At 34.6% G+C, this 24,652-nt stretch overlaps 1 protein-coding gene across 5 annotated transcripts in view; it reads left to right on the top strand.

Moving 5' to 3' along the window:
• The window catches only part of LOC122919217 (UDP-glucuronosyltransferase 2A1), a 63,543-nt gene extending 40,668 nt beyond the window's left edge, over window positions 1-22,875 (top strand). For 3 of the 5 annotated variants that reach the window (XM_044268113.1, XM_044268110.1, XM_044268112.1), the window contains 5 exons: window positions 10,436-10,584; window positions 13,404-13,535; window positions 15,730-15,817; window positions 17,098-17,317; window positions 22,596-22,875. In XM_044268113.1, coding sequence (XP_044124048.1) covers window positions 10,436-10,584; window positions 13,404-13,535; window positions 15,730-15,817; window positions 17,098-17,317; window positions 22,596-22,875 — 869 coding nt within the window. The remainder of the gene's footprint in view (window positions 1-10,435; window positions 10,585-13,403; window positions 13,536-15,729; window positions 15,818-17,097; window positions 17,318-22,595) is intronic. The other 2 variants (XM_044268114.1, XM_044268111.1) reach the window with 1 other exon arrangement.
• The last annotated feature ends 1,777 nt before the right edge of the window (window positions 22,876-24,652 follow it).

Here is a 24,652-nt window from a genome sequence, read left to right on the forward strand (position 1 = left end):
TCCATTTCTGGGCTCCTTATTCTGTTCAGTTGGTCTATGTGTCTGTTTTTGTGCCAGAACCATACTCTCTTGATGATGACAGCTTTGTAATAGAGCTTGAAGTCTGGAATTGTGATGCCACCAACTATGGCTTTCTTTTTCAACATTGCTCTGGCTGTTTGGAGACTTTTCTGGTTCCATATAAATTTTAGGATCATTTGTTCCATTTCTTTGAAAAAAATGGATGGCATTTTGATAGGGATTGCATTAAATGTATAGATTACTTTAGGTAGCATAGACATTCTCACAATATTTCTTCTTACAATCCATGAGCATAGGACGTTTTTCCATTTCTTTGTGTCTTCCTCAATTTCTCTCATGAGTACTTAATACTTTCCTGAGTACAGATTTTTTGCCTCTCTGGTTAGGTTTATTTCTAAGTATCTTATTTTGGGTGCAATTGTAAATGGGTTGACTCCTTAATTTCTCTTTCTTCTGTCTTGCTGTTGGTATATAGAAATGCAACTGATTTCTGTGCATTGATTTTATAACCCGGCACTTGACTGAATTCCCGTATGAGTTCTATCAGTTCTGGAGTGAAGTCTTTTGGGTTTTCCACATAAAGTATCATATCATCTCCAAAGAGGGAGAGTTTGACTTCTTTTTTTCTGGTTTGGCTGTCCTTAATTTATTTTTCTTGTCTGATTGCTGATGCTAGGACTTCTAGTACTATGTTGAATAGCAGTAGTGATAGTGGACCTCTCCGCTGTGTTCCTGACCTTAGCAGAAAAGCTCTCAGTTTTTCCCCATTGAGAATGATATTTGCTGTGGGTTTTTCATAGATGGCTTTGATGATATTGAAGTATGTACACTGTATCCCTACACATTGAAGAGTTTTGATCAAGAAAGGATGCCCCACTTTGTCAAATTTTTTTTTCAGCGTCTATTGAGAGGATCATATGGTTCTTGTTCTTTCTTTTATTAATATATTGTATCATATTGACTGATTTGCAGATGTTGAACCAAGCTTACAGTCCAGGAATAAATCCCACTTGTCGTGGTGAATAATCCTTTTAATGTACTGTTGGATCCTATTGGCTAGTATTTTGGTGAGAATTTACACATCTGTGTTCCTCAAGGATATTGGTCTGTAATTCTCCTTTTTGTTGGGGTCTTTGTCTGGTTTTTGGGATCAAGATAATGCTGACCAAATAGAATGAGCTTGGAAGTTTTCTTTCAATTTCTACTTTTTGGAAGAGTTTTGGGAGAATAGGTATTGATTCTTCTTTAAATGTTTAGTCAAATTCCCCTGGGAAGCCATCTGGCCCTGGGTTCTTGTTTGCTGGGATATTTTTGATGACTGCTTCAATCTCCTTACAGGTTATGGGTCTGTTCGGGTTTTCTATTTCTTCCTAGTTCAGTTTTGGTAGTTTGTATGTCTCTAGGAAGGCATCCATTTCTTCCAAACTGTCAAATTGGCTGGCGTATAGTTAGTTGGTCATAATATGCTCTTACAGTTTCTTGTATTTCTTTGATGTTCGTTGTGATCTCTCCTCTTTCATTCATGATTTTACTTATTTGGGTCCTTTATCTTTTCTTTTGGATAAGTCTGGCCAGGGTTATCAATCTTATTAATTCTTTCAAAGAACCAGCTCCTAGTTTCATTGATTTGTTCTACTGTTCTTCTGGTTTCTATTTCATTGATCTCTGTTCTGGTCTTTACTATTTCTTTTCCCCCGCTGGGTTTAGGCTTTCTTTACTGTTTTTTCACCTGCTTCTTTAGGTGTAGTGTTAAGTTGTATACTTGAGACCTTCCTTGTTTCTTGAAAAATTTTGTATCGCTATATACTTTCCTCTATGGTATGCGTTTGCTGTGTCCCAAATATTTTGAACACTTTTGTTTTCATTTTCATTTGTTTCCATGAATTTTTTCAATTCTTCTTTAATTTCCTGATTGACCCATTCATTCTTTAGTAGGATGCTCTTTAGCCTCCATGTATTTGAGGTTTTTCCAGCTTTCCCCTTGTGATTGAGTTCTAATTTTGAGCATAATTGTTTGAAAATATGCAGGGAATGATCGGATGTTCCATGTGCACTACGGAAGAATGTGCGTTCTCTTGCTTTGGGATACAATGTTCTGAATATATCTGTGATGTCCATCTGGTCTAGTGTGTCATTGAAGGCCTTTATTTCCTTGTTGATCTTTTGCTTGGATGATCTGTCCATATCAGTGAGGGAGGTGCTAAAGTCCCCTACTATTATTGTATTATTGTTGGTGTGTTTTCTTTGATTTTGTTATTAATTGGTTTATATATTGACTGCTCCCATGTTAGGGGCATAGATATTTAAAATTGTTAGATCTTCTTGTTGGACAGACACTTTTCAGTATAATATAGTGTACTTTCTCATCTCTTAATATAGTCTTTTGCTTAAAATTTAATTTATCTGATGTAAGGATTGCTGTCCCAGCTTTCTTTTGATGTCCGTTAGCATAGTAAATGGTTTTCCACCCCTCTCATTTTAAATCTGGAGGTGTCTTTGGGTCTAAAATGAGTTTCTTGTAAACAACATATCGATGGGCCTTGCTTTTTTATCCATTCTGATACTCTGTGTCTTGGCCATTTAGCCCATTCACAGTCAGGGTAACTATTGAAAGACATGAATTTAGTGCCATTGTATTGCCTATAAGGTGACGATTACTGTATATTGTCTCTGTTTCTTTCTGGTCTACTACTTTTAGGCTCTCTCTTTGCTTCAGGATCCCTTTCAATATTTCCTGTAGGGCTGGTTTGGTGTTTGCAATTTTAAAAAAATCTTTGTTTGTCTTGGAAGCTTTTTATCTCTCCTTGTATTTTCAATGATAGCCTAGCTGGATATAGTATTCTTGGCTGCATGTTTTTCTCATTTAGTGTTCTGAATATATCATACCAGTCCTTTCTGGCCTGCCAGGTCTGTGGATAAATCTGTTGCCATTCTCATATTTCTACCATTGTAAGTTACATACTTCTTGTCCCAAGGTTTTTTCAGGATTTACTCTTTGTCACTAATACTTGTAAATTTTAGTATTAAATGATAGAGTATGGACCTATTTTTGTTGATTTTGAGGGTGGGCTCTCAGTGTCTTCTGGTTTTTGATGCTTGTTCCCTTTGCCATATTAGGGAAATTGTCTCCAATAATTCTCTCCAATATACCTTCTGCTCCCCTCTCTTTTTCTTCTTCTTCTGGAATCCCAATTATTCTAATATTGTTTCATCTTATAGTATCATTTATCTCTCAAATTTTCCCCTCATGGTATAGTAGTTGTTTGTCTCTCTTTTGCTCAGTTTCTTTATTCTCTGTCATTTGTCTTCTATATCATTAATTCTCTCTTCTGCCTCATTTATCCTAGCAGTAAGAGCCTCCATTTTTTATTACACCTCATTAATAGCTTTTTTTAATTTCAACTTGGTTTGATTTTAGGTCTTTTATTTCTCAAGCAGGGGATTTTATTTCTCCAGACAGGGTTTCACTAATATATTCCATGCCTTGTTTGAGCCCAGCTAGAACCTTGAGAATCATCATTCTAAATTCTAGATATGACATATTATCAATGTCTATATTGATTAGGTACCTAGCTGTCGGTACTGCCTCTTGTTTTGTTTTTTTTTTTCTTTGTGATGAGTTTGTCCACTTTGTCATTTTATCCAGATAAGAATATATGAATGAGAGAATAAAATACTAAAAGGGTGGCAAAGACCCCTGAAAAATGTATGCTAACCAAATAGAAGAGACCACAAGTGGGGGGAGAAGAAATTTTACAAAGAAATTAAAAAAAATTTTTTAAATATATATGTGTTAGACTGGTGAAGCAGACAGAGCCACCCACTTGATTTTGGGTGTATTCTGGTCTCTTAGAGAAAACTACCTCACAAAATTTAAAAAAAAAAAAAGAAAAGCTTATTATATACAAAAATAAGGATAAGCATGATGAAGGGATAGAATATGACTGTAAAGATGAAAACTAAAAAAAATTCTAAAAAAAACTAATTGATATGTTAAGTTGCTTGGAAAAAGAAAAAAAAAAGAGAGAGAGAGAGAGAATGTGCTCAGGCTAGAGACTAGAACAAATCCCTGTGCTAGATTTAGGGTATACTTTGATCTACTAGAAGAAATTGTATTCCAAATTTTTTAAGAAAAAAAGAAACCTATATGTATACAAAAAAATAAGGTTATATACAATGAAGGATAAAATATGATTATAATAATAAAGGTTTAAAAAGCATTTTTTTAATTAAAGTATTGTTAAGATGAACTAGTTAAAAAACATTAAAGGAAAAAAGAAGAAAAGTTAAACAAAAAGTTAGAATAAGAAAAAAATTAAAGTGGAAAAAATTCAATTTAATGTTGCAAGACTAAAGGATCTTGGGGGAAAGCCATGAATTCCATGAATTGCTTTCCTCTAGCTCTGGAGCTGTGCTGTTCTCCTTGATCAGTGAGCTTGATCTTGGCTGGATGTTCTTGCTGATCTTCTGGGGGAGGGTTCTGTTGCAGTGATTCTCAAGTGTCTTTGCCTGAGGTGGAATTGCATCACTCTTGCGAGGGTCCAGGCTAAGAAATCTGCTTGGATTTGCTCTCGGGAGCTTTTGTTACCTGAATTTTTCTGTGGAGCTCTGGAGGACAGGAATGAAAATGGTGGCCTCCTAATCTCTGTCTCAGGGGAGCCAAAAGCTCAGGGCCCCACTCCTCCATGTGACCTCAGAGAAAAGTGGTCAATCACTCCTGTCTCCCTATTCTCCAGCTGCACTATGAGCTCACCTGGCCTGTTACTGAGTGTTTCTATCTCTGGTGCACAACCCCATTTGGAGTCTCCAAACACAGCAGATTCCTGCTATGCTGCTCCTCCAGAGGAGGAAGGTGAGTCTCACCAGATCTGCCACTTGTGGAGTTCCTGCTCAAAAAGCAGTGGCCCAAGTACACAACAGATCACAGTTTAAGGTAACCTTGAGCTAAGAGCTTACTCCTTGGCTCTATCACTGTAGTTGTAGTTGGCTTCCCTGCTCTGATACCTGGGATCTCTGCCACACTCACATACCCCCGATCTTTCTGTGACCTTGCGGGACCTGAGACCACACTGTCCCCATGAAGGCTCCACCCCTGCTTAGCCTCTTGAGTGATGTCCCTCTTGAGTGAAACAGATTTCTAAAAGTTCTGATTTTGTGCTCCACTTCTCCACTGCTTGCTGGGAACCATCCCATCCCCGCCATGGTCTATCTTCCCATTGCTTCAGATTCACTTCTCTGCAGGTCCTATCTTTCAGAAAGAGGTCAATTTTCTGTTCCTAGAATTGCTGCTCTTCTTCTCTTTGATATTCTGTTAAGTTTGTGGGTGTTCAGAATGATTTGATATCTATCTAGCTGAACTCCTGTGACCTGATGTCATTTCAGTCTGCTACTTCGCTGCCATTTTGCCTCTTCCCCCTAAATATTCATTTTTGCCTTTCTTTTCACCAAATCTAGATTTTACAACTGTCTATAAAATACTTTGAAATTTACATTGTTCTTTACATTCACATAATTGTATGAATTTTAATGGATGTAACAAATCTTTTAACTAGTCTAGTCTTTAGAGCTACTTGGGTTGTTCCAACTCTGGTACTACAAAACATGTTGTCCTAAATTTTTGCATTTATATCCTTGCCATATTGTTCTCTAAAACTGATGAATCATTTAGCCTTTATCCTCAGACCTTTTCTGAGGTGAATAGCAATTCCATTTTCTTTAGGTCTGTTTGTCTTACTGACCTGTAACCTGTAATACTTAAATATATATTACAAATCAATGCAAATACAAATTCCTTAAAAAATTCAATTCCTTAAAAGACATAATCTGCCAAATCTCATACAAGAAGTAGACAATCTATAAAGGCTTATATCTACTAAACTTAATTAATAATTACCCTTTCAAAACAGAAAGCATTGGGCTCAGGAATGTTTGTTGGTGAACTCTACCAAATATTTAATAACAAAGTTATAATAATTTTCTACTATCATTTTTAGAAGATAGAAACAGAAAGAATACTTCTTAACTCATTCTATGGGGCCAACATTACTCAAATATCAAAACCAGATAAATACATTACAATAAAATAAAAGCATAGACCAATATTTCTCATAAATATAAATCTAAAAATCCTTATCAAAATGCTAACAAATTGAATCCAACAATGTGTATAAAAAATTATATACCACCATCAAGTAGGATTTATCCTGGGTATGCAAGACTGGTTCAACATTCAGTAATCTTGATTTTTACTTGATTTTAGTGCTTAGATTACCCCTCAGATGGGTCATTTTTATGTAAATACCTTGATGCCAGTGGAAGGAGGCCGATGGTCCATTAACCAACCTAAAACTGCAAGAAAACACCTGTTTGCATCTGCCAGCAGTAAATCCTCAACACAGAATTGAGAGGTCATAGCTGTCCTGAGCTTTAACTAATGTTTCAGAATGTTGCTGTTGAATAAATTTGTCATTATTTGACAAAATCCAAAAGCCACTCATGTTTAAAACTTTCAGTAAATTAGGCATAGAAAGGACCTTCTTCAACTTGATAAATTATATCCACAGCTAGAAAAACAAAACAAAACAAAAACCTATAGCTATAAATACACAACAGAACAAAACAAAAAACCCACAGCTAAAATCATCTTTAATAATGGGACATGGAAAACTTTTCTTCCAAGATTAGATAAAGGCAAGATGTCATCTTATGACATAATACTGAATGTTCTAGCTAAGGGAATAAGGCAAGAAAAGGAAATAATACGGAGGTCAAAAATAGACCCAAACAAGGTAGTCAATTGATTATTGACAAAGAAACAAAAGTAGTACAATGGATAGTCTTTTCAAGAAATGATGGTGGAACAACTGGACATTCACATGCAAAAAAAGAAAGTAGGTACAAACTTTGCTCCTTTCACAAAATTTAACTAAAAATGAATCATAGATCTAAAGGTAAAATGCAAAACTATAAAACTCCTAGAAGATAACCTAGGGAAAACTCTAGATGATCTTGGGTATAATAATGACTTTCTATACACAACACCAAAGGCACACAATAGAAATAATGAATATGCTGGAGTTCACTAAAATTAAAACCTTCCACCATATAAAGGACAATGTTAAAATAATTTAAAGATAAGACATTGATTGACAGTATTTGCATAAGGTACATCTGATAAAAGACTGTTATCTAAAATATTTTTAAGGGTGCCTGAGTGGCTCAGTCAGTTAAGCATCCAACTCTTGATTTCAGCTCAAGTCATGATCTCAGGGTTGTGAGACTGAGTCCCGTGTCAGGCTCCACACTGTGCATAGAACCTGCTTAAGATTCTCTTTTTCTCTCCCTCTCTCTCTCCCTCTGATGTGTGTGTGTGTGTGTGTGTGTGATCTTAAAATTCTGTAAGAAAACATCTATCACCATCAAAAATGGGGCAAAGCCAGGCATCTTATCAAGGAAGATATATAGTTGGCAATCAAGCATACAAAAAGATGCTCTATATCATATATCATGAGGGAAGTGTAAATTAAAATAATGAGTAACACTACACATCTGTTAGAATGGCCAAAATGCAGAATAGTGACAAATACTAAATGCTAGCAAGTTGTGGAAAAAGAACTCATTTACTGCTAATGAGAATGCAAAATGGTACAGCCACTTTGGAAGACATTTTGTTGGTTTCTTACAAAACTAAGCATACTCCTACCATACTATCATAGTCATTGGTTTTTACCCAAATGAGCTGAAAACTTATGTCCACAGAAAAATGAGCCAATGGATATTTATAGCAGTTTTACTCATATTTGCCCAAGCTTGGAAGCAATCAAGATGTCTTTTGGTAGAGGAAGGGATACACATAGATCTACACAATGAAACATCACTTGATGCTGAGAATAAATGAGCTATCACACCATAAAAAGACATTGAAAAACCTTAAATGCATATTACTAAGTGAAAGAATGCCATCTGAAAAGACTACTACTATATAAATCCAACTATATGACATTCTGGAAAAGGCAAAACTATGAAGACAACAAAAAAATTAATGTTTTTCAGGAGTAGGGTGGGAAGAAAAATGAATAGGCAGAACAGAGAGGACTTCTAGGGCAGTGAAAATATTATTATATATTATACATTTGTACAAACTCATAAAATTAGCAACACCAGGAGTTAACTATAATGTAAACTATGGACTTCAGATGGTACAATGTGCCAGTGTAAGTTCATTAATCATAACAAATGTATCACTATGTTTGGGGATTTTAATAATGGAGAGTCTATGCATGTGTGAAGGCAAGGGGATATGAAACATCTCCACCTTTCCTTTAATTTTACTCTGATCCAAAAACTGTTCTGAAAAAGTAAATTATTAATTTTTAAACAATGATCCAGAAATCATACATGTAAGTTTCCTCACACATCTTCAAAAAGAAATTAATAACTTTAGCCTTGAAAGATTTTCTCTAGATATTTACCCAGCTAACATGACTTATCTCTGAGAAACTGGTAAATGTCCTCCACTGAAATTCATTCCTATCTATTTGGATTACTGTAAGGCATTTTGCTATAAAGTCAGGTTATCTCTAAGAACTCCTTGAAATTAAAAATCACCTTAGTAGACTCATCATGTAGGTTTATAACACTGTATTAAAACATTAATAATATTGACATAGTAACTCAAATTTAATACCTCATTTATATAATTCTCCACTGTGTTCATAATATGGCTTGTGTGAATCATTTAATTATAGGAAAATCTTGGTGGTAAATTTTAATTCTATATTTTGTTTTATAATCCCTCAACATAACATTTAAATTGTCTTATGAGGGGCACCTGGGTGGCTCAGTGGGTTAAAGCCTCTGCCTTCAGCTCAGGTCATGATCCCAGGATTCTGGGATCGAGCCCCACATCGGGCTCTCTGCTCAGCGGGGAGCCTGCTTCCTCCTCTCTCTCTCTGCCTGCCTCTCTGTCTACTTGTAATTTCTGTCAAATAAATAAATAAAATTAAAAAAAATAAATTGTCTTATGAAATTATTTGCCAATATTTGTATACTTTTGTTCAATTTTATTCTCTTTACTTTTCATTGACCTTATATTTGTAACCATGCATCACTGCTTCAAATAAAGAATTTTAGTAAATACTTTAAGTATTTCTCAAAACATGGTCTATAAGTTATACACAATAATTTCACCTAAGGTGTTGGTAATCAAGGAAGGACATCACTCACATGGGACAAACCTCTAAAGTACTTAAATATATTGTAGACGCTGAGAAGTGGTATTTTTATCCAGTCTCTGGCAGTTTCAACTTGAGTGTCCTTGAGAAATTTTTCTTCATTATCAAATTAAGACATTCGCATTTATAACCTCAGATGTAAATTCAAACACTACAAAGCAATGACTCTAAAAAGAGGCTATCCAGTCTGTGTTGTATATGATCACCAATTCTGGTGGTAATCTTTAAGAGAGGAGAATTCTTATATGAGTTTTTATTTATTTAGAAGCAATACATGTTTTCTGTGTCCAAATATGTTTGACTTGGTCACTTGCAGAGGGTCACTTACAGAGGGTCATTCATCCCCTCGGTATATCTTCTAAAATTAATACTTAGAATCTCTATTTCAATAAACATCATTTGAAGGTAATACTGAAATAACTATGACATTGATGGTATGTATATGTATATTTCACATTCCAAAGGGGGTTGTATTGTGTATGAATTATTCAGGGAATTTCAGCTAAGAAACTAATGGCAAAACAGTTGTGGTGGAAAGTGATGGGACTTGATTCAGGAAGATGAAGCAAACAAATGCTGGTGGGGTTCTTTAACATTATGAGTGAACCAGAGACTATAACAAGCCAGAAGGTGGAGGTACATTCCTAATTAGAAGTTAGAAACCATTGAGCGGGAATTTGATGTTGATACAGTGGGGCTAACCTATTATCTGCAATTTAATTGGAGAGAAACAATGAGCATTAAGTTCATCAGTAAATGGAGTTCTGGTTAAAATTTTATTGAATTTGTTCTTGTCAAACTACTCTTGCACATTACTTTCCCTACCCCAAAATCCTCTCAACCTTCCTCTTTGTCACCTTTCATCCTTCTCTTACTTCCTTTTTCTTCCCTCCCTCCCTCCCTCTCTCCTTCCTTCCCTCTATTCTTCCTCTCTCTTCCTTTTTTCTCTTCTTTTTTTAACTTTCCTCCCTCCCTCCCTCCCTTCCTTTCTTCCTTCATTCTTTCTTTTCCCCTCCTTAACATGTTAATTTTCCCTTCCTTTTAATAGCTAGATGTGATAAATAATCTAGAAGACTTAGATTTATTTTTTTCTTTTAGCTTGTCAGTAAATTAGTGTAAATTGTATCCCAAAAAGCATATATACTAATAATCTCCACACAATTCTTTTTAATTTTCTCCAGGAAGACCCACTACATTATGTGAGATTATGGGAAAAGCAGAAATTTGGCTAATCAGGACATACTGGGATTTTGAATTTCCTCGTCCATACTTACCTAATTTTGAGTTTGTAGGAGGGCTGCATTGTAAACCTGCCAAACCATTACCTAAGGTAGGTCTATTATGTGGAGGATTTCTTTTGTCCCTTATGATATAATGTTGATTTTTCTTTAAAGTGTACTGCCTCAGTAACAGAGAAATGCTCTTTATTACTCCAACTCTACAAATCATAGGGGTCTCTTATGACTGATATTACCTTTTTTGGACTTCACTTTGATATTTTGGCTAAAGGAAGAAGTGATTCAAGGGGCAAGTTAAAATATCAGTGTGTCTACAGTTTGGGTACTGGACTGAAGCAACAGAAAGCCAAAGTCTTAGAAATTACTTAGGAGATTCCTATAGCTTTCTAACAAGCATGATGGAGTCATGAATTGGGACAGTTACTATGATTGCTTAAGTGATAAAGATGCTTTCATGAGAACTCCCACATAGATTCTAGAGTTTTGTCAGTAAGAAGTAAGTGTCGACAGAAGACATGAAATCAGATAGCACTTCTTGGATAATAGTAATTGTTACCAAGATAAAAATTAATTTAAGGAAAAACTTTTTTGAGACGAAAATGATGAATTCAGTTTTGGACCTATTCACTTTAAGGAGCCAAAGAAATTTTCTGGTGAATATTTTTAGTAATCATTTGGGTAATACAAGGTCTAGGTTTTAGCAAAAAGCATTAGAAACAGATTAGGAGTCATAAAAATAAAGAAGTCATAGGACTTAAAGACCCGAACACTGAAATCTTTCTTTAAGATCATGATGTCTGGTTTTTCTGAAATGAAAATGGTACCACATTCCAAAGTCACCAACAAATAAATATGGACAGCCAAAAATGTTGGAAGAGGCCATATTGAGAAGTAAAAGAAAATAGATAAACATGGCAAAAAATATTGTAATATTGTATTTAACTATCTTTATCATTAACTACTGTTATCAAGGGGTTGAGGAGGCGGACACTCATTTGCTTGGGTTGTAGGTAAGTGAGCATAACCTCTGTAAAAACTGTAGGTTAAATAGTGTTCTCAGGATAGTTTTTTATTTCTATTTAGGGTAAGATGTATATTTAAGTTTAAATTTTATTTTATGATTCTGAATATGCTTTTCTTACCAGTGAAGTTATAACTGCAGGTCAGCTCTATTGAGTGTTATTACAGCAAAAAATAAATCAACATCTAAACAAAAATATAGAAAGAGGGCATATTCTTTGGTTCAGTGGATAATACCCATGCCACACTATTATATTCATCTTCCCATCTTCACTTTTCATTTACACAATTTCACAAAACAATTCAAACATGTTTTACAAGGGGGGGGAATTATTCCATTACAAACCCAGTTACTAATACAAACATTTGGGCAATATGAACATCAATCACAGCTTATACCTCTGATGAAAAAAATTATGCCAGTCACTGCACTAACAGAAAAAAAAAGCAATGAAAGACAGGCAAAACAAGGATCCAACTTCTAGATGTGTAAGTTTTCATATACGTGTATACGTGTGTTTGTGTGTGTGTGTGTGTTTATTCAATTACTCTCTTACAGAGAGGAATCAAAATGATAAAATACCAGTTCCTGGGTCTTCAAAGATAGTCTCCTAACATTATCTAAACTAAAAGAGCAGTCAGCTTTTATTTATGACATCATCCTTCTCCTTTTATTAGCCTTAAATTGAGAAATACATTGATAAATAAATAAATATAATTAAGAGATGCAATAAATATATTGAGAAATATTGCAGGAAAGCCACAAATAATTGCACAGGAAATGCATGACACATCTCTAGAAGTTGACATTCACATAAATTAGAATGCAAAAGACCTCAGACCAGACTTTGCAGTGCCCAACTTGCACAACTATAAGTGGAGACCCAGAGGATTTTATTTGTAGAGAAGTTTATTTGTAGAGAAGTTTCAAATTAAGGTATGTCAGCTACTTGTGGGAAGGTAGAGAAACACTGTTTCATAAATGTTATCATGATTTAAAAAATAGAAGTTTACTTTTATTTTCCAAAAATATATTTTTTTAATTTCTTATAAACATATAATATATTTTATCCCCAGGGGTACAGGTCTGTGAATCACCAGGTTTACACACTTCACAGCACTCACCATAACACATACCCTTCCCAATGTCCATAAACCCACCCCCCTTCTCTCAACACCCCTCCCCCCAGCAACCCTCAGTTTGTTTTGTGAGATTAAGAGTCACTTATGGTTTGTCTCCCTCCCAATCCCATCTTGTTTCATTTATTCTTCTCCTACCCCCTTAACCCCCCATGTTGCATCTCCACTTCCTCATATCAGGGAGATCATATGATAGAAGTTTATTTTTAACATGTATTACTATATATCTCAATTATTTAAAAAAATCATTTTTTTCCATTAATCAGGAAAGAATAAACACGAGAAAAATATCCTGAATGCCTAACAGGGAGTTAGATTGATTTATTTGTAATTTATTGGCTACAGACTGACATGACACACATTTTAAAAGTCTAGTTAGGACCCTTTTTTGGGCTTTTTTACAAGGAATATTTTTGAGTTTGCAAACATCTCTGCTGGTTCATAAAATTAAGTCTTGAGGGTAAGATTTCCATGAACCATGAGAAGAGCAGTCTCTTATTGCTTATTCACTTCGTTTAATGGTTTGGCTCTATGCCTTTATTTGTGATCACTTATTATATATTTAAGCCACAGTTTTCCAGAAACATATTTCCTCTTAAAGATACTAGATGGTTCTCTGTGGCAGAAGACAGAACCAGTCTAACATTTCTGACACTTCTCTTGACTCTGCTATTTAGAAGAGTAGGTGAACTTGCCCCAGCCCCCACTGTGATCCTACATGTTTGTGATAAAGAGAATTTTATCTTTGTAGGAAATGGAAGAATTTGTCCAAAGTTCAGGTGAAGATGGTGTTGTGGTGTTTTCTCTGGGATCAATGGTCAAAAACCTCACAGATGAAAAAGCCAATCTCATTGCCTCAGCCCTTGCCCAGGTTCCACAGAAGGTCAGTACAACTTTGGGTCCTGGTGAATAGCTGCTTTGCCAGTTGGAGTGAAAATGTGACTAACAGTACTTTTTCTAGATCAGAGCTGAAGCACTGAGCATAACTGGTACCACCTTCAAATAAAAATTCCTTAAAACATTAAAATGGTGTATTGAGGCACATGTAATCATTTGCTTAGTAAGCCTTTGCATTATTATGGAAATACATCTTATACGATCATTTATTTTCAGTGAAATAGAAATGAAAATGTTAAGATCCCGATTAACTTTTTACTATTTGAAATTTTATAACCTGCATTGAGTACTCCCCCAAATTCTCAAGTGTGTTAACTCCAAGGTCCAGGAAAAGAGAGATGTTATACACAGAGTAGATAGGAATTATGTTCAAGGGTATATTTTCTATTTTTAAATTTTATTGACAATATATCAAGATCTAGTTGATTTAGAAGTAGTAGCCTAGACTTTCTAAATTGGAATTTTTACAGTTAAAAACAGTTAAAAATCTTAATATTATTATTATCAAACAATATATATTTTCTGATTTATGATATTCAATTTACTTTAATTTTGCTGTCATTATAGTTCCAGATTTCTACTCTTTATATACACCTATTTATGGAATACCCTAGAACTTTTCATGTTGGTATATTAGTTCAAATATATAAAACTCCATAAAGATGAGCATACTAATTAGGTCTGTTAAACCTTTGAATTTTTATTTCTAAACTTTTTTTATAAAAAGTTTGCCACCTGAGAATATGGAGAAAAGGGAACTCCCTTGCACTGTTGGGAATGCAAACTGGTGCAACCCCTGTGGAAAAGAGTACAGAGATTCCTCAAAAAGTTAAAAACAGAACTACTCTATGATTCAGTAATTGTGCTACTCGGTATTTACCCAAAGGATGCAAAAATACTAATGCAAAGGGAAGCATGCACCCCAATGTTTATAGCAGCTTTACTATAGCCAAATTATGGAAGCATTATATTTATCCATGGACAGATGAATGGATAAAGAAGATACGGTATTATGTAAGAGATGAACCACTAAATTCTTCTGAAACCAATATTACACTACAGTATATGTTATCTAATGAAAATGTAAATAAAAATTTGAAAAAAAAAGATGTGGTAAACATACACAATAGAATATTTTTTCAACCATAAAAAAGAATGAAATCTTGCCATTTGCCAAGACATGAATGGAGCTAAAGAGTATAATGCTAAGAAAGTAAGTCAAAGAAAGACAGATTCCATATGATTTCACTCATATGTAGAATTTAAGAAACAAAACAAATGAGCATGAGGGAAAAAGAAAAAAAAACAAGAAACAGACTCAATTATAGAGAACAAAATGATGGTTATTAGAGGTGAGGTGGGTGGCGGGATGGGTTAAACAGGTGATGGGGATTAAGGAAGGAGTGCACTGTCATGATGATCAGTGGGTGAGGTATGGAATCGTTGAATAAAATAAACACTTAAAAATAAGTTTGCCACCTATTAATATTTAATCTGAACTTAGCCTTACAGAGCTCCCCCCACCTGCAAAAAGTATATAACAAAAGGCTAACATCCTAACACGATACTTCATTAAAAAATGAAATAAAGCAAATTTATTTCCTCCCTCGAAAAACTATAGAAAGTGCTAGAGAAAGAAAGAAGAAGGAAGGAAGGGAGGAAGGGAGGGAGGAAGGAGAGGGAGGTAGGGGGAAGGAGAGAGGAAAGAAAGAAAGAAGGAAAGCAATCATTCAACAACCAGACAACAAAAATTTGGAACTAATTATAGTTTTGGAAAGCATTATAATCAAAACATGAAAGTTAGGATAGCCTTATGACATTAGTAAATTCACACAATAGTCATGTTTATTTTAATGCTTTTTAAACCCCCATGCTCTGATTGATAAAACTAGTCTTTCTATTTTATATACCTTCACTTATAATCTCATACCTCAGAACTTTTAAGTGATAAATATAAAAATGATAAAACTATACATAATAGACTATTAGTTCAAGCCCTTTTTGACAGGGTTGATATAAACGGACCTACTATATCTCTGTGTTTGCAAACTAACCCTTATGTCCATTTCTTTCACTATCACATAAAGTAGTAGTGGGCCACATGGTTTATAAACTCTACAGCATTAAGGTAACCTCACTGTGTGTTTTTACTTACAAAATTAAAGCACTGTCTTTGACAGGTTTTATGGAGATACAAAGGAAAGAAACCAGCCACATTAGGAGACAACACTCGTCTCTATGATTGGATACCCCAAAATGATCTTCTTGGTAAGACTGAGGGAAAGAAAACTGTACTTTTGGATAATGGACAAATAAAGCAACTGTTCAACAGCAAATAATTCAAAAAATACTTAATAGCTTTAAATGTCACATTTTAGGTTAAAATTAAAAACACAAAAAACAACAAATGTTGTAGAGGATATGAAAAAAAAGGAACTCTCTTGCATTGTTGGTGGGAATGAAAACAGGTGCAACCACTGTATGGAGTTTCCTCAAAAAGTGAAAAAAAAAAAAAAAAGAACTACTCCACGATCCAGTAATCACACTGCTGAGTATTTATCCAAAGAATACAAAAACACTAATTCGAAGGTATATAGGCACCCCTATATAATAGCAGCATTATTTGCAGTAGCCAAGATATGGAAACAGCTCATGTCCATTGACTGATGAATGAATAAAGAAGTGATGTAGATAGATAGACAATAGATTAGATAGATGGATAGATAGATAGATAATAGATATATTAATCTATTGATTAATCTGTATATGTAAATAATATTATTCAGCCATCAAAATTTTGCATATGCAAGAGAATGTATGAAGCGAGAGTATAATGGTAAGAGAAATAAGTCAGAAAGATAAATACTCATGATTTCACTAATATGAAGAATTTAAGGAATAACAACAACAAAAGAAAGAGCAAAGGAAAAATAAAAGAGAGAGAAAGATAAATCAGGAAACAGACTCTTAAGGTTAGAGAACAAAATGATGGTCATCAGAGGGGATGTGCATGGGCGGATGGATAAAATGGACAATGGGGATTAAGAAGTGCACTGTGATGAGCACTGGGTGATGTATGGAAGTGTTGAATCACTATAGTGTACGCCTGAAACTAATATAACACTGTATATTAACTATACTGGAATTTAAAATAAAATTTAAAAAAATAAATAAAGCTAGAAAAAAAATAAAATATCACATTTTACTTGCAGTTTTAAAGCAGAAGTAATTTGAGAATTGACAGTTAATTTTATAGACTCGACGCTTTCTTTGATTCACAAAAGAGCATTTCAGTTAAGACTCTCATTACTCTTCAAGTTTCAGTCTCAGTTCAGATATTTTCTCCTCAGTAAAGTCCTTCCAGACAAGGCAGAGGAAGAGAATTCCTCCCTTCTTTCCTGGGGTCATAGTTTTCTGAGATAGCAAGAGCCCATGTGCTCTCGGAAGAAAATGCTTTCTTTGTTGAGTTAATCTGTAATTTTCCCCTATCTCTCTCTAAAATTCTGTTACCTTATTATAATGAAATCCTCACTCAATTCCTAAACTAGGTCATCCCAAAACAAAAGCTTTTATCACTCATGGTGGAACCAATGGGATCTATGAAGCTATTTACCATGGGATTCCTATGGTGGGACTTCCTATGTTTGCTGATCAACCTGATAACATCGCTCACATGAAGGCCAAAGGAGCAGCTGTGGAGGTGGACATAAACACAATGACCAGTGAAGATCTGCTCAATGCCTTGAGAACAGTCATTAATGAACCTTCGTAAGTACTACTGTTTTTAAAGGCTTACCATTATGCTTTACCATTATGCATTATGCTTACCATTAAAGGCATTACCATTATGCTACCCATCATACTTGGAAGTGTTCAATGTCTCATGATTTTGTTAAAAGATTTAATTTCAAGTAACAACTATAACACGACCAATATGAAAACCACTTTATTATTTCATTTTCCAAACATTGAAGTAATTTGCTGAAATTGGGGAAAAAATACTATTACTTCAAATATTTTATCAACACTTTTTTAAAAATTCAATCATTTTAATGATCACATAAATTCTTAGACATTTTTTGAACAATCTACTTGTTCATATAGACACAAATATCTATACCTATTTAAATATTATAACCATTCAGTAAGTACAAAATTGGAAGTGATAATTCACTTTGATAATGATAATTCATTTATCATTCAAAAAAGGCCATCATTAACATTGGCTATATATCATTCATCACTATATGCATATACACAGGGAGGAGAGATACTGAGTAGGTAGTAACTTTATAAATGCTGGTTATTACTATGTATGAATTCTTAAACAAAATTTTAAATTTTGTTTTAGTTAAAGATTAATTGAAATGAATCTATAAACTATATTTAACTTTAGGTACATATCATTATATCTTATTTTTTTCTCTGAAAAATCTCATCAAGATTAATAATTAATACATGAATCCAGTTTTAAGTTTTCATTTTTATGCATTTTTGATTTTAGCAACAGTTGAACTGCCATAGAAATAATCTCATTTCCAAAAAATAGAAGTAATCTCATCTCTAATATGTACTACTTAAGATTTTAATTTGTCAATATTTTGCCACTTACTTTCCTCAAATTTAGCCTTTTTGCTTTATCTTAAAGGAATCAACATTTGCCATTAATTCTGAGATTCTTTATTCTAAAATATTCTAGAATCATTCTTAACTGAATATATTATATGAAATTTCTTTTCAATAAAGACTCATGGATATCAAATTTCCTGAGATCAAGTTTAACAGTATTTTCTGATTGCCTTAATATAGGAATGATATCTCGGGGCACCTAGGTGCCTCAGTCATTAAGCGTCTACCTTCAGCTCAGGACCAAGCCCTGTGTCGGGCTCCCTGCTCCATGAGCCTGCTTCTCCCCGTGCTCCATGAGCCTGCTTCTCCCCGTCTCCCTCTGCCTACTGCTCTCCCTGCCTTTGTTCCCTCTCTCTCTGTCAAATAAATAAATAAAATCTTTAAAAAATGAAAAGGAAGATATCTCACCTCTCTGAATATAAGATATTTAGCTCTCTCTTTTCTTCAGAATTGTGTAAATATGACTCATGGTCTTCTGGCTTTAAATCCTTCTATAGGAATTTGAAGCCTGTCTGATCATCAATTTATGTTTGTTTTATTTTTCAGTCTGGAAAAAATAATTTTTTTTAAAAGTGTAGAAACCTAATTAATGATGTATATGGATAAGCTATTTTCTATATTTCCCCTGGGTTATAGTATGTTTTTTCAATACTGTTAATTTGGAATAAAAATTATTTTTCTTCGCAGAAAATTTTTTTTTGGTATTTATCAAAATGTTTGTTGGTTCCACTTTTTATGTCTATTTCAGAAACAACAAATTTCAGCATTCTATATGTTAAAATATTTTGGTTCTTGTTCTCTATCATTTTCTTTTTTTTTTTTAAAGATTTTATTTATTTATTTGACAGACAGAGATCACAAGTAGGCAGAGAGGCAGGCAGAGAGAGAGGAGGAAGCAGGCTCCCTGCGGGGCTCAATCCCAGGACCCTTGATCCCAGGACCCTGGGATCATGACCTGAGCCGAAGACAGAGGCTTTAACCCACTGAGCCACCCAGGCGCCCCTCTCTATCATTTTCTAAGTGTCCTAATCATTTTCTACTTTTCTTAATTCACTGGGATTTCCTCAATCCATTAATTAGTAAATTTATTTTTTGACATTAGAAAATTACAGTTTCTAATTTCATTATTAATCCTTTAGGAGGTATTTTTGCCAATTTATTTCAACAGCTCACCTATACCCTTTATCATCAGTTTTTGTTTTATAACCTAATTTTTTAAATCTTTTATTCATAACCCCTGCATTCTTTTTTTAAAAGATTTTATTTATTTATTTGACAGACAGAGATCACAAGTAGGCAGAGAGGCTGGCAGAGAGAGAGGAGGAAGCAGACTCCCTGCTGAGCAGAGAGCCCTATGGGCAGCTGGATCCTAGGATTTGGGGCTGGATCCCAGGACCCTGGGATCATGACCTGAGCAGAAGGCAGAGGCTTTAACCCACTGAACCACCCAGGCACCCAAAACCCCTGCATTGTTATTTTACTTCAACTTTCCTCTTTTTTGAACTATGTATTATGCTTAATTACATTCTAAGCCAATCATTTTTATAGTTCTTTCCTAATATCTTATGTTATCAAGGCATATTTCATCTAGATTTCCCAGTATTTACTCCGAATGTGTATAAGTGCCTTATATTTAAATTTGTTTCCACGTTATCTCAGACTCAATTATTTTCACTGAGAGGCAAAACTCAAAGGATAGTTCAAACATCCCATTTGAGGGGCACCTGGGTGGCTCAGTGGGTTGATCCTCTGCCTTCGGCTCTGGTCATGATCTCAGGGTCCTGGGATCGAGCCCCGCATTGGGCTCTCTGCTCGGCAGGAGGCCTGCTTCCTCCTCTCTGCCTCCTCTCTGCCTGTGTCTCTGCCTACTTTTGATCTCTGTCAAATAAATAAATAAATAAATAAATAAATAAATAAACCCATCCCATTCGTATGGCCTAATGCTGAAATTCAAGAGGTATGTAAGAAGGTCAACTCAAATGCAATTTTGTGTAGCTTTTTTTGGTGGAACTAATCTATCTTAAACCATCTATTCTAAACCCTACTTGCAGAGTATTTTAGACAAAAGGGTCAATGTATTGCTCCCCAAAAGGGAATCTTTGCCTTGATTCCAAACTAAAAATTCAGTACTAGTAGTCTTTTGCTCCCTCTCATACACATTCTAATCAAGTGACTTTTATTAAGATGAATGTTTAAGGGGCGCCTGTGTGGCTCAGTGGGTTAAAGCCTCTTCCTTCAGCTCAGGTCATGATCCTAGAGCCCTGGGATCAAGCCCTGCAGTAGGCTCTCTGCTCAGCAGGGAGCCTGCTTCCCTTCCTCTCTGCCTGCCTCTCTGCCTACTTGTGATCTCTCTGTCAAATAAATATCTTTTAAAAAAATGAATGTTTAAGTCATAATTTTCAAAATATTATAGATACCATTATTTCAGGAGCTGGAACTAGTGTTAAGAGCTTCAATTAGGCTGACTATGACTTTCTGTTTCTCGTAAATGATGATCTTGATAGCTAATGCCTTAGACTATTATTGGGTTGTTACTGCTAATAATTTGGTTCATTTTACTAAATAAGAGTAAGTTCTGTAATTTTTCAGAACTCTACCTTATTTCATGGAATGCCATTAAATTTTATTGTTGATTTGGAAACTATTGATGCAAGACAGAAGCATAAAGACTCTCAGGATTTTCCAAGAAAATACTTAAAATTATTTATTTTAAAATATCTTGGGACGCCTGGGTGGCTCAGTTGGTTAAGTGGCTGCCTTCAGCTCAGGTCATGATCCCAGCGTCCTGGGATGGAGTCCCACATCGGGGTCCTTGCTCAGCAGGGAGCCTGCTTCTCTCTCTGCCTCTGGCTGCCACTCTGCCTGTGCTCACTCACTCTCTATCCCTCTCTCTCTGACAAATGAATAAATAAAATCTTAAAAAAAAATCTTAACATTAACTGTAAAACTAATTCTAACTGAGAAATCATCTGGGAACAATAGAGTTTAGTATAGAGTGTATATATGGATGTATTTGTGTTCCATTTATTACTCCTTAATGGAATTCAGGAACATAAAAGATTACACTTAAAAACATAAACCATAATAATTTTAATTACTTATAATATTTTAAGATAAAAGATATATAACATTAGTGTATGATAAAATGTTAAATAGTCATTTTAAATACGAGCATAGAACTTTCTTGTCTTATTTATAGGAAAGCATACTTTATTTTAATTTAGATTCATAAGTAAAAGTTTATCTAGCTAATATATATGTATTTCAGATTTTAAATCTCTAACTATAAAAGGAGAAAAACTTGAACAAAAATATGATTTGGAAAGACAGGCTTTTACTGACCCTGTAGTTTGCCTGGAATGTTTTAGGGTGAATCAGGTGAAATTACTGCTTTAACCCTACCTATATTTCAATCCAATTAAAAAAGTATGACTATTCTTCCTCACTGCATGCATAAAAAAACACAAGTAAATTATTCCCTCCTACTGGATCTAGCATACCATGTTCACGGGTGAATGATGATCACACTTCTTCTCCAGTCCCCAAAATGGCTAACTCATACCAGGACATCTCTTCACAAATCACGTACATTCATTCATCTTCATGTCCCCAAGCTGGAAGGCTTATTTATAACAAAACCAAAAAGAAATACACTAAATCTGGCTCATTAACGAGGAAATGTCAAGTGAAGATAAAACCTGCCTTTCAAAACATACCATAAGCATTATTGTTTGAGAGATTAGAGTTAATGCCATACAACCATTGCTACTTTGATGCCTCATTGATTGGGGACTCTGATTCTAGTAAAATATTTCTATTCATCTTAAAAATTCAAAGTTCCATATCCTTGCCATTTCCAAAATTACCCTAGTGTCTTTACCAATCTTGATATTACCAATATAGACACTGTCCTTTGCATTACAAAGACACCATGTGTGCAATGGGGGAATTATCACAGTGCCAAGATATTAGACCCTGCAGAAATGGTTTATTAATGTCAATTATCAGCTTCTTGTCTGTCATCATGAAGTAGCCAGAGCTTAAAAACCATTTTAATGGAACTTCCTATGGATATTTCTGCACAATATTGGATTATTCAGCTTTGATTTGGGAACGATCCTGGAAACTACACACAATATCAAAAGTTCTCCTTGGAAAAATTATGCCATACATGTGCAACACACCTGTTTCATGTTTTATGCCTGCATTTCACCACATTCAGTTAATGTATTTCTTCTACATCCTCCTTTCACAATTCTTAAGATGCTATGCAACCAACAAATTTCACATCTCAGCAAGAGTGTATTTTTTCTCAATTATTATCTATGGTCTTTGGCTTACATAACATATAACATGTATCAGGGATTACCCATAATGAAAACAAAAACTCTCTAATTTCTCTATTTTTGCCTACCAGTTATAAACAGAATGCAACAAGGTTATCAAGGATTCACCATGATCAACCTGTAAAGCCCTTGGATCGAGCCGTCTTCTGGATCGAGTTCGTCATGCGTCACAAAGGAGCCAAGCACCTGCGGCCGGCGGCTCACAACCTCACCTGGTTCCAGTACCACTCTCTGGATGTGATCGGGTTCCTGCTGGCTTGTGTGGCAGCTGCTATCTTCTTGGTCACAAAGTGTTGTTTGTTTTCTTATCGAAAATTTGGTAAAACAGGAAAGAAGAAAAAGAGGGAATAGATCTTTCTAAGTGTGGCAAAGGCCTTGATGGGCAATCCTGTTCATTCTAGCCACAGTGACCTTAATGAAAACAGATTATCTCCAACCCATTTTCAAAATTCCCATTCCTCTACCTTAGCCTAGAGATAAAGCCTAGAATTCAGCACGATCATCAACTAGTGAACATGTCCCGGTGTTCCTTTGTCTGTTCCCAGATGCCTATACCCTCTTATTTTTCTGACACAGGGACACTAATGATTTCATGAATCTTCCATTTCATTATGCTTAACCTTAAGAATATGCTGACTAACAATATGCTGAATCCTGAGGAGTGCACGAAATGTTAGTTGAATGTGATGGATGTAGGGAATATAGAAGAATAAAATTCACAACTTCCCCAAGAATATACAAAGCAAGGAGCCACCATAGAAGGTTAGTATGCTATAAGAAGAGTGATTATTTCTTTTTTTCATAGAAAACAAGCCCTTCTGCTTGTCCAAAGTTATTGGGGTTAGAGCCTAAATTGATAATAACTGTTATAGTGCATCAAAGTAGGGAAGGTCTACAAATTCCATTCAATACATAGATAATTATGGCCTGTGTACCTGCCTGCAATCAACTACCACTCTTGTGTGCCTTTTAATGCAGGGGTCTGGGGACTGCCCTCAAACAAAAGAGATTAATTGAGTTATTATTTTTTCTCAGGGACAGAGAATGTCAGCAATATCTTAAAGGTGATCAGATCATTTATAGAGGAAATAATTAAGAAATATAGAAAAAATTACATGAAACTTTTAATTAACTGATAATATTAAAGTGAAATGTCAATTTATTATATTGAAAAATCAGTAATGTCCATAATCTATAATCACTCTTTATAATCAAAGATTTAGTTTTCTAACAAAAACAAATATTTACTTGGAATTAAGATCATTGTATTATTTTTCAGTCTGTATTATTTACAAATTTAAATTTATCAATTAATTATTTGCCAAGGATGTAAGATATTAGCAAATTTGCTTGACTAATTGCATGCTTTAGTAAATATTTATCATGGAAAACACTAATTAAAATTCATATTTGAATCAGCTCTGCATTAATTTAACAAATGAAGGCTGTGCTTACTTTACCCCTTATAAACTTAATGACATATTCTAATAAAAGTTTTAATTTCAGTATTTCTTGTGTAATTGAGGTGATAAATGACATCCATTAGCTTACTGAAAATTTTGAAATTCTATTCATGTTAGTATGGCATATTGAAAATTACTTTCAATTTAAAAATAACTGCATGACATATAGGAATATGTATTTGTTTTTGAATATGTACATTACCAAAAATGCAAATAAATTCTTAAATTTTTTTGTGAAGGTTAAAATGTATTTGTTAAACATTAACATTTTTAAAAGGTGATTCATGTTGATGTGTTTTGACTTTTACGATTTGATTATGTCCTTAGAAGAGTTGTTTATTTTGCTTTATCCTACTATATTTTCTTTTTTTTAAAAGATTTTATTTATTTATTTGACTGACAGAGATCACAAGTAGGCAGAGAGGCAGACAGAGAGAGAGAGAGGAGGAAGCAGGCTCCCTGTGGAGCAGAGCCTGATGCGGGGCTTGATCCCAGGACCCTGGGCTCATGACCAGAGCCGAAGGCAGAGGCTTTAACCCACTGAGCCACCAGTGTGCCCCCTGGTATATTTTCTACTGGAACACAGCAAATGGCTTAAGATACAGTGAGAGGTGGCTTAGCCATTCATGGTGTTGAGCACCACCCAAGTCCATGCACCCATATGG

The sequence above is a fragment of the Neovison vison genome, chromosome 11 (assembly GCF_020171115.1).
Source record: "Neovison vison isolate M4711 chromosome 11, ASM_NN_V1, whole genome shotgun sequence".
NCBI lineage: Eukaryota > Metazoa > Chordata > Mammalia > Carnivora > Mustelidae > Neogale > Neogale vison.